The following is an 11,855-nucleotide window of genomic DNA, read 5'->3' on the forward strand; positions in this document are numbered from 1 at the left end:
CGATGAATAATATGGCTTAAACAAATAGTACACGAAATGGTAAAATTTAGAAACTGATTCATATGATGACCAGGGTAAAACCATTTTTAAGCTTATCAAGTTTAAATAAAATATTTAACCTTTGAAATGGCTTGTTCCTGTGCTTGATTTCTGTTTTTTTTTTATTTTGCTTTTTCCTCCTGATTCATTCAATATATTATATGTACTTATGTCTTTTCAGTAATTGAAACCTTTGAGACTTTCTAAAATGAAGTAATTTTGAGTTCTGAGATGATAGTAATTTTGATTTCTTCCAGACTTGCAAAAATAGGATCTATATTCTTCTCAAAACATTTCTAACATGAAGTTTTTATTTATTATGTTTACATTGTTTTTATGTTTTTATATGCAGCTCAGCTAAAGATAGACATTTCTCCAGCACCGGAAAATCCGCATTATTGCCTGACCCCAGAGCTTCTTCAAGTGAAACTTTACCCTGACAGTAGAGTTCGACCTACCAGAGAGATTTTGGAGTTTCCTGCCAGGGATGTCTATGTCCCAAACACTACTTACAGGTAGCACAATGTAATTTGGGAGAATTTTGAAAAAGTATACTCTATACTCTAGATAGAGTATACTCTATAGAGTATACTCTATACTTAGATACTGTATACTCTAATATTAAAGTAGAACTAAAATGAAACTCTTCAAAAGTCTTTTATAGCTTTGTTATATATTTCGTTTCTTACTATATGATGTGATTAATAGCTGTAATGTATTAAGCTTTTACTATGTAGTAGGTATAATGTTAATTATCTTATATGCATTATACTGTTTACTTCTCATAATCTGAGGTAGGTTTTACCTCCATTGTAGAAGTGAATAAACTGAGGAATTGATTCCTGGCCTGGGCACATACCTAGGTTGTAGGTTCAGTCCCAGGTTGGGGCGCATAATGAAGAAAACTGATCTGTTTCTCTTTCACATTGATGTTTTTCTCTCTTTCTTCCTTTTCCTTTCTCTCTGTCCATCCACTTCTCTCCCGCCCTCTGTCCCTCACTCCCTCCCTTCCTCTCTCTAAAATCAATGGATATATCTTCTGGTGAGGATTTAGAAAAAAAGATGCAATGATTATGAAGTTGACTACTAGGCTTCAAAAAATATCTAGGTTATAAAGAAATAATAGTTTTTGTGTTATTTGAAATGGTACAACCAAATGCAAATCTTATGAAAAACTGGTAGATGGGTTCCTGTAACCGATATTTGTTAACCATATTTTATTTTTCGGAATTATTTAAAACTGAGGATTGAGTAGTTTTTCTTCTTTTAACATGGGGATAATAAAAGTACCTGTACTATTTGTGAGGATTAAATACATAATAAATGCAAAACTTTTTACAAAGGCCCTGATATATTAAACTCTCATAGAACTTAGACATTGTTAGTATCATTGGCTTTAATAGATTACATTCACCAAAGCATTACACATCTTGAGAGAGATTGGTTTGCATGCATGACAGTACTGGGCTCTTTGGATGTAATTGGATAAGAATTATTTAAAAAGGAAGATTATCAAAGTCAGTAGTAGTACCCTGCATTATATTATTACTTAGCCCTTTGATGCCCATGAGACCTGAATACTAAGTCACATAGATTGCTTATTCTATTTAATTAGAAATATTTAGTCTCATGGACAGCTAATATTTTTAGGAATTTTTAGTTTGTTTAAAAAAATCTTTTAGCATATCTAGACAATCTAGTATAGATAGAAATGAGGGTATATGGCAACCTCAACAGATATGAACTAATAGAGATGTCGTAAACATTTACATAAAGTTTCATAAATATTTGCTGATTGAATTGTTATAATGGATCACAAGAATACTCTTCTAGTTCAGTTAGAATTCTTTTATCTTCTGAGGAATGTTTTATGGTAAGCCATAATTTCTGGTACTACACATTAGTGTTATTATACAAATCTATATGTGCACATTTTCTGAGTGAGTAATGTTAAAAAAAAGTACAGTTGATACTAGAACCTTTCAAAGTGTATATACAGCCATTTTCTCATTAATCCTGCATAGCAGTCTGCACAGGACTAGTACAGTCATTCCTGTTTTGTAGATGACAAAGCTGACATCCAGAGGGCTCCAATTTGAATTTCTGAAAAGACCAGAAATTTAAGCATCTTTAATACGAGTTTTAAGAAAATATTTGCACATGGTATTTAATTTTTAGTACAAAACATGAGTGTATTTTAAACGGTCTAGTAGGGTAAAAAAGATTTTAAAATTATTGTCTGACTAGAGGGAGAATGAGTGGACAGGACTAAAGCAAACATTTGACTGAGGTGAGAAACCATAAGGAGAAAGAAGTGTACTCTGCAAGTGACAGATTTCCTGTTGCTTAATACCTTTTGCTTCTGATCTGTATTAGTAAATGTGTAAAATATTTATTTTAGTTTAATTTCTTATTTTTATTTTTTACATTTAAAAATACATTTTTGAAGATGATTAAGGTTCCTCGGAGATTTTAAAAAATTTTTGTGTTAAGCTATACCAAAAATTAGAGCTTTTTGTATTTAAATAAACTACCTCTTTTTTCCCCATATGTGGTTTTGAAGTTTATTCTTGTATATGGATAACCCAGGAGGTACTTAATTTTTTCAAATCCTCTATAAGGGTAAATGAGGATATACAGATATATATGCCAGTTTCTAGCAATTAGAAAATAAATGGCATATTTTTTATTGTGCCAAACAAGTGGAGATTATTTACATCAAATGCTTGCTTTGTTGAGGAAATACTTATGCTATCACAGTATACATGAAAAAATTACTAGAGTAATTGTTACTTAAGATAATTAGGACTTCCAGCCAACATGGAGGCATAGGTAGACACACTGTGCTTCCTCACAAGACCAAAATAAGGACAACAAATATTTAGAAGCAAAATAATAACCAGAACTGACAGAAAATTTAATTGTATGGAAGTCGGACAACCAAGGAACTGAAATAGACACATTCATCCAGACTGGTAGGCGGGCGGAATCTAGCGGAGAGGGGTCTCAGCACAGGAAGTGGTGACAGTGGGTGTGCAAGGCACCCCGGGCATGTAGGTGATGGCTGGCAGACCCTGGGCACCAGGTAGCAACAGGCAGACCCAGCAAGGTTGCGATTGTGAAGCGGAGCACTGCGTGAAAGGTGGCTGGCTGACTGGTGGCGGTCCCACATTTGCGCACAGGTAACTGGGGAGCGAGACAGACCATGCAACCCAGGGTTCCAGCTTCAGGAAATAAAGCCTCAAAACATCAATTGAAGACAACTGTGGGGCTTGAGGCACAGGGAGAGACTCCCAGCCTCACAGGAGAGTTTGTTGGAGAGACCCACAGGGTCCTAGAAGGTACACAAGCCCACCCACATGGGAATCAGCACCAGAAAGGCCCAGTTTGCTTGGGGGGAGCAGCAGAAGGGACTGAGGTCCAACAGAGAACTAAGCAAGTACCATTGTTCCCTCTCGGACCCCATCCCCACATATAGCATCACAATCCAGTCACTGGGTTGCCCCACCCTGGTGAACACCTGAGGCTCCACTCCTCATGCATAACAGGTGCGACATGACAAAAAAATGGCTGAAATGGAAGAACAGATCAAAGCTCCAGAAATAATACAACTAAGTGACCAAGAGATAGCCAGCCTATCGGATATACAGTTCAAAGCACTGGTGATCAGGATGCTCACAGAACTGGTTGATTTTTGTCGCAAATTAGATGAAAAAAAGGAAGGCTACGCTAAGTGAAATGAAGCAAAATGCACAGGGAAACAATAGTGATGGGAAGGAAACTGGGACTCAAATCAATGGAGTGGACCAGAAGGAAGAAAGAAACAATCAAACAGAAAAGAATGAAGAAACAAGAATTCAAAAAAAATGAGGAGAGGCTTAGGAACCTCCAGGATACCTTTAAACGTTCCAACGTCCAAATTATAGGGGTACCAGAAGGGGAAGAGGAAGAGCAACAAGTGGAAAAGCTATTTGAGCAAATAATAAAGGAGAACTTCCCCAATCTGGCAAAGGAAATACAGACTTCCAGGAAAAGTCCAGGAAGCTCAGAGAGTCTCAAAGAAGGTGGACCCAAGGAGGAACACACCAAGGCACCTCAAAATTACATTACCCAAGATTAAAATGAAAGAGAGAATCCTAGAAACACCAAGACATGAGGGGACAGTCGCCCACAAAGGAGTTCCCATCAGACTGTCAGCTGATTTCTCAAAAGAGACCTTATAGGCAAGAAGGGGCTGGAAAGAAGTATTCCAAGTCATGGAAGGTAAGGACCTACATCCAAGATTGCTCTATCCGGCAAAGCTTTTATTTAAAATGGAAGGACAGATAAAGTGCTTCTCAGATAAGGTCAAGTTCAAGGAGTTCATCATCACCAAGCCCTTATTATATGAAATGTTAAAGGGGCTTATCTAAGAAGAAGATGAAAAATATGAACAGTAAAAAGACAGCAAACACGTAGTTATTAACAACCACACCTAAAACAAAAGCACAAACAATCTAAGGAAACAACTAGAAGAGGAACAGAACTACAGAATTGGACATCACATCGTGGGATAGCAACAGGGAAGTGGGAGGAGGAGAGAGAAGGAAAAGGTACAAAGAATAAGTAGCATAGATAGTAGGTAGAACATAGACAGGGGGAGGGCAAGAATAGTATGGGAAATGTAAAAGCTAAAAAACATGGGACACATGGACATGAACGAAAGGGGGGAATGTGGGCGGGAGAGGGTGTGCAGGTTGGAAGTGAATCAAGGGGGGAAATGGGACAACTGTAATATCATAATCAGTAAAATATATTTAAAAAGTAAAAGATAATTAAATAGAGCTCTTTCTTGCTAGTGGAATATGTTTTTCATTGAATATCTGAAATCATCTGAAGTTTGGTAATAGGTTGTATGTAATGTTACTCATGTTCCAAATTTGTACTTGACCACCACTGTTGCATTTGAGTTGTCAGGACCAAGATACATCTAATTGAGCAAACGCTTATGTGTTATTACTAACATCCAGTTTTTAAGTGATATGTCTCAAAGAGCACCTGGTATTCTTGGCAAGATTGTTAAAGTTTGACTTTCCCAACAATAGCCTTAGTTGTAAACACTGACTGAACTTTTGTGTCTTTGTTTTTCTTCTACTTCTTAGAAGTACTGTACGTTTCTAGTAAATCTGGCGTTAGGAGTATAAGAATGAATTCTGTGGTTCAGAACTGGTATCAATCAGAGGGATAAACAAAATGAAATGATGCACTTCATTTCATTCTGAACCTTTGTTAGCTTAATAATCTGTAGTAAATTTACTATCTGTGAATTCATCTGAGTAGTATAGTTTGAAATTTTTTATAGTGGAAAATTACACACAAACATACACAGACATACACAAAAGTAAATAGAATTGTACAGTTAACCTCCATTTTCATTCTTGTTTTACCTATTACCTGTCCCATTTTTATCCGTAGTACGTTAACACAAAGCATAGTCTTCATTATATTTCATTAATTCTTTAGTATGTGTTTCTAACAGATAAGGACTTTCAAAAAATTAGTCACAGTAACATTTGAAATGTTTTGTGATTGCTTTATAATTTTACCCTGAATCAGTTTTCTTTCAAGTAGTTTAAAAAGCTTATAATCTGATTCAGTTTTTTTCCTTAAAATTTAGTTTCTAGGAACAGTTTGGCCTGTCAAAGTAGATGTGTACTATTTTTATTATGACATGAGAGCCATGTAATTCATCCTTTCCAAACTAGGTTAGTATATGATGGTAGGTCCACCTTAAGAGTTGGGGTTTTTAATTTTTGTGTGCCTGTACCTTTTGGCAATCTTGTGAATTCTGTGATTCATATTTTTGGAATAGTGTTTTTATTTTACTATATATATAATATGTATATTTATTATATGTATGTATGTATGTATGTATGTATATGTATATATATTATTCTAGAGAAGAGGGGGAGGGAGGGAGAAAGAGAGGGAGAAAAACAGCAATGTGTGGTTGTCTCTCACGGGCCCCCAACTGGGGATCTGGCATACAACCCAGGCATGTGCCTAGATTGGGAATCAAAACGGCACCCCTTTGGTTCACAGGCCAGCACTCAGTCCACTGAGCTACACCAGCGAGGGCTGGAGTAGTATTTTTAAATTAAAAAATAATATATGTAGGATAAGAAAGGAAACCAATATTATGAATAATAGTTACGAAAATATTAAAGTTATGATATATGTTCCCTTTTTTCTTTGTAAAATATTTTATTTATTTATTTTTAGAGAGAGGGGATGGGGAGGAGAAAGAGTGGGAGGAAACATCAATGTGTGGTTGCTTCGCATGTGTCCCCTACTGAGGACCTGGCCTGCAACCCAGGCATGTTTTCTGACTGGGAATTGAACTGGTAACCCTTTGCTTCACAGGCCTGTGTTCAATCCACTGAGCTACAGCAGCCAGGGCGTGATATATGTTTCTTTATTAATGAATTAAATAAAAAGAGCTAACTGCAGGTTGAAAAACTACTGTATATTTTAAGTAGTGATAAGCATGAATGGTGTTTTGAGATATATGCAGTAGTTGTGATATAAAAATATGCATTTCTATTAATGACAAAGTTTCATGTATTGCTAATACCGGTATGGGTAGCTTCCTACATTCAAAATATAAAGAAGTACAAATTTCAGTGAAAATTAAGAAATATTTTTTCAGTTATAAACCAAATGTATTATTAGAAGTTTATGTTTATTTAGTAGGAATTTTCAGGAATAGTTATAATTTGATATTGTGTTAATATAAATATTGTTCTGCTATCCCCACAAAATGCCCAGTTTTACATATTTTTCTTCTCTAACATACATTTTTGAAAACTTTTTCTTTTTGAAAAATTTATTTTAGTGGCATGACTTTGGTTGATTAAATTATATAGGCTTCAGCTCTACAGTTCCATAATACATTATCTGTATATTGTATTATGTATTCATCACTCCAAGTCAAGTCTCTTCTGTCACAATTTCTTCTTTTTTTACTCTCTTCAACTTGCCCTGCTCCCTTTTTCTGCTGGTAATCACCATACTGTTGTCTGTGTCTATGAGGTTTTCTCTCCCTTCATCCCTTCATCCCTTCATCCCTTCATCCCTCTTTTTCACCCAGTCCCCCAAACCCACTCTCATCTAACAGCTGTCAGTCTCTTCTCTGCTTCTATGAGTTTGTTCTATTTTGTTTGTTTATTTTGTTCCTTGGATTCCACATACGAGTGAAGTCATATGGGACTTGCCTTTTTCTGACTGGCTTGTTTCACTTAGCATGGTGGTCTCCAGGTGCGCCCATGCTGTCCCAAAGCGAAGATTTCCTTCTTTTTATTGCCAAGTAGTATTCCATTGTGTAAACGTACCACAGCTTTTTCACCCACTTACCTACTGATGGATACTTGTGCTGCTTCCAGATTTTGACTATTGTAAATAATGCTGCATTGACCATAGGAGTGCATGTATTCTTTTCCATTCAAGTTTATGGTCCCTTGCTTTAAAAAGTATTAGTCTTTCTATTTATTTTTAGTTTTCGTAGATGTCTAGAACTATTTGCACATACTCTGCTGTTTTAGTTTTGCTAGATATACAACTCCAGTTTTTATTACATTGAATTAATCCTAGTTTATTTTAACTAGTTTATTCTTGGGTTGAGAGCTGTTTCTAACAGTTTACCATAGCCACCCAAGTGTTTTTAATTAAGGGCTTGCGTTTGAATGTGGTGGAGTGTTATCTCAGACTCCGAGGGAAGGAGTAAAGTTCCAGCAATAGTAACAATGTGAGGAGAGCAGTTTTGTTCTCCTACCTTGAGAATTAGTATATTTTTAGTTGGGGAGCATTTTGGTACAGATTGTATTTTTAAAGAGAGTTGAAGAAATTCATTTTTACAAGTATATAGGTTTGTTTAGAACTTTATAGTTCATAAAAGCATTCAAATACAGTATCTTACTCAACCTCATCAAGTAGATTTGGCAAGGTTATTTTATTCCCATATAATATAGAATGTGGAAACCGTGGCTTAGTTGTTTATTTGATGATAAATGGTTATAGTCATACATCTTTAAGGTTGTAGCTTATTGCTTTTTCAAATATACCTAATCATTTTGTTATATCACAGGTGGCAAACACAATACCCATGGGCCAAATCCGGCCCTCCACCTCATTTTATCCAGTCCAGCACCTTGTTTCTACCCAGCAGTGCCAAGCTCCTTGCCCCTAGTTAAGGAGTGGTTACATTTATACAGTCTTAAAATTACATTTGGCCCTTTGAAAGTAACCTCGGGGCTGATGTGGCCCAGGTGAAAATGAGTTTGACCCTCCTGTGTTAGATGTTATGATTGCTCCTGGAGTTAAACATAGGAATTTATAAAAGTAATTTTTATTCTTGATTTTTTTATTTTAAAAAAGATCATTGTAACCTCATTGTAAAGGCTTACTTTGGAAGACTGTTAATCATACTTTCAGGACCTTGAACTGCATATTTCATAACAAATGAGTAATTTTGACCTAGTTAATTTTCCATGAGAACACTTTGCAATTTGATAAAAAGGCTAACTAACTGTTGGCTCACTTTTGAATTTTGAAAACTGCTAATTGTTGTTAGTGATGGGGAAGAAAAATGAGGAAATTTGATTATTCTATAGCAAAAAGTGGAATATATAACAATACATATTTGGATCAGGTTTCATAAAGGAGGCAAATAGCAGGTAATAAATACAGATTAATGAATACGTTTTTGATTAATGAATGAATTAATTGATATCCATGAGTAACACTATTAGAAAGGAAAGATATAGGCATGAAAATGTGTTGATTTTAGGATGAGAGACAGTAGGTAAATAGATTGTACTAAAATAGGTAACCCTGAGAGAGGAAATGTGTATACTTGCTCTCAGTAAAATTCACACTGGTTCAGAATAAATTTTGGTGTAGAAAATTTGCAATACAGTAGTCTCCCTGTATTTGCAGGAGATTTGTTCCAATACCCTGAGGGGTTGCCTGAAACCCCTGGTAGTGACAAACCCTACATGGTAAGTTCTCACTTAATGTTGTTGACAGGTTCTGTGACTAAGTGAAATGACATATAGCAAACCAATTTTATCATAGCCTAATTGATAAAAACAAGAGTTAAATTTCTATAGCATGTCATCAACATTATAATGAAACAATGTTATTTGAGGACCCGCTATATTATACTGTTTTTTCCTATATATACATACCAATTATAAAGTTTAATTTAGAAATGAGGTAGAGCAAGAGATTAGCAACAATAGCCAATACTAGAGCAATTAACACAATATACTATCATAAAAGTTTTATGAATGTGGTATCCCTCTCTGTGTCCAAATACCTTACTGTACTCTCACCCCTCTCCTGTGATGGTGTGAGATGGTGCACTGCCTACGTGATCAGATGAAGTGAGGTGAGTGATGCAGGCATGGTGGCATAGTGTTAGGCTGCTGCCGACCTTCTGGCAGGACATCGGAAGGAGGCTCATCGGGCCACCACGATGCCATGTCTTCCAGTAACAAATGTAATGCCCTTTCTGTTTTAGCTCAGCACTTATAGTACACTGGGGCTGTAACTTGGGCATTTTGAGGTGTGAGAGGAAAACTAACACAAATGTCTTTTTTCTTCACAATTTCAGATAGAACATTTGTTTTTAGTTTGGCAACCTCAGACTATGATGTTTTTCATTCCATATCTAGAGCTTCCACCTTTCACTAAAAGGAAACAGTTTAAGGCTTTGGCATATCCTAATTGCCTACATTACTACTCTTGTGCTTTGAAAACATTATTGTGCAAAATAAGTGGTACCACTGCTACCTGCTACATACAATAAATTTGATCTCTTAGACTGCTTCTCAGTGACTCATGGGTGTGTAGCATATACAGCTTGTTGATGCTGGACAAAGGGATATTCATATCTCAGGAAGGTTGAGGTGGGGCGATGTGGTACATCATGCTACTCAGGATGGCACACAATTTAAAATTTGAGAATTGTTTACCTTTGAAGTTTTTCATTTAATATTTTGGACTACAGTTGAGCATGGATAACTGAAATCGTGGAAAGCAAGACCACAGACAAAAGGGAGTAACTACTATAATTCATTAAAATCAAGTAGATTGACCATTTTTGCTCTTGGAATTTTCATTACCTTTTCCTCAAATTTTTTATTATTTTGCCAGATTTCCTTTTCTGTCTTTTCTTCACTTGCCAAGTGTCAGCTGAGGAGTACAAACAGTAATGCTTCAAGGTTTCAGAGGAAGGAGCCTTCATTTATTTACTAGATATTTATGGGAAAAGTGAGATTATTTGTACCTTGAAGTATTAATAGGACCTAGTCAAGCAGAAGGATCTGGGTTGGCATTCTAGACAAACAGAATGGCACTGGTAAAGTACATAGGGGATGGTTAAAAGTGGATAATTTTGATGAGACCTGAGGGACTGTGTTGGGCCAAAAATAGTTAAAAAGAAATTAAGGGTCAGATTAGAAAAACCCTTGAGTACCTGGAAGATACTTGGATTTCATTCTGTAGGCTTATGCTCTTTTAATTGGGATACATGTTCTTTTGAAGGCACAGATACATAGGATATGCAAGTCCACAGGATAGACATTGTATATCTTCCAGGAACATTGCTTTTTAGAAGATTTGGAGAGGAAATAATTTTTTAAAATGTTTTATTTATTTATTTTTAGAGAGAGGGGAAGGGAAGGAGAAAGAATGGGAGAGAAATATCACTGTGTGGTTGCCTCTCTCGTGTTCCCTACTGGGGACCTGGCCTGCAACCCAGACATGCGCCCTGACTGGGAACCGAACCGTGATCCTTTGCTTCACAGGCCCGCGCTCAATCCACTGAGCTACACCAGCCAGGGCAGGAAATAATTTTTTATATGAAGATATATTTGTGGAGTGGAAAACACATGCATTTCTAAGATAAGATTCTAAAACTTAAGATAAAATCCTAGTGAGATTCTAAAATCAAGATGCTTAAATCAAGCCATTTTACCTTATAGCTGCAGAATCTGTAACAATATGTTTTCATTTTCCTTGGTGGTTATACTCTTTTAACAGACAAGTTTGAGTGATACATGTTGAAGTAGTATACAGTTGTTACAAATTTGTTTCAGCAAGATTGAGGGGAAATAGACATAAAAGTAGGAGCCCAGGCAGAAGACTATATAGATAATTTTAAGACTCAGGTTAAAGGCAGGTCTTGGTAGGTTTTTGGTAGTAGAAATGGGAAGAAAGCATATCAGATCAAGAGACTTTTTCAAAAGAAAATTTTAATGGACTTAGTGGCTTGTGATATAAGAGAGGTAGTTTATGAAGTTAAGTGAAAAGCCAGAGACGTTTCTTGGGTTTTAAGCTTCTGTGACTGGGAAGGATGGTGATAGTGCCATTAATGGATATAAGGAAGTAGGAAGGAGAGTGGGATAAGGTAATAAGGGAGAAAGGACCAGCAGCAGCAGTAAGGTATTGATGAATTTGTTATTTGATATGTTGGATTTGAGGAGACTAGGATATTAAAAGGAGAAATGGCAGATAGGCACTGTAAGAACAAGAATTGGAGGGAGATCTGGAAATAATATGCAGATTTAGGAACTATGTTCATGGAAAATAAATGAGTCTGTGAGTGTAGATTGAGTTTCTGAAGGTCAGAGTAGAAGAGATGATTGAATACTGTACATTGGCCCATAATACTAAATACTAAGAAGGACTAGGACTATAAAGATGGATTTAAGTTATGGATAATCCTCAGAGAGTGTTGTAATATTTGGAAACAAAATGAAGGTCAAATTTGAGAA

The 11,855-nt window shown here is 36.0% G+C and overlaps 1 protein-coding gene across 6 annotated transcripts in view; it reads left to right on the top strand.

The window, feature by feature from the left end:
• The window catches only part of DOCK7 (dedicator of cytokinesis 7), a 217,597-nt gene that overhangs the window by 68,341 nt on the left and 137,401 nt on the right, over positions 1-11,855 (top strand). For all 6 annotated transcript variants that reach the window (XM_037043560.1, XM_037043513.1, XM_037043528.1 and 3 more), the window contains exon 14: positions 392-554. In XM_037043560.1, coding sequence (XP_036899455.1) covers positions 392-554 — 163 coding nt within the window. The remainder of the gene's footprint in view (positions 1-391; positions 555-11,855) is intronic.

This window comes from Sturnira hondurensis, unplaced genomic scaffold (assembly GCF_014824575.4).
Source record: "Sturnira hondurensis isolate 20B ecotype Veracruz unplaced genomic scaffold, ASM1482457v3 Scaffold0000648, whole genome shotgun sequence".
NCBI lineage: Eukaryota > Metazoa > Chordata > Mammalia > Chiroptera > Phyllostomidae > Sturnira > Sturnira hondurensis.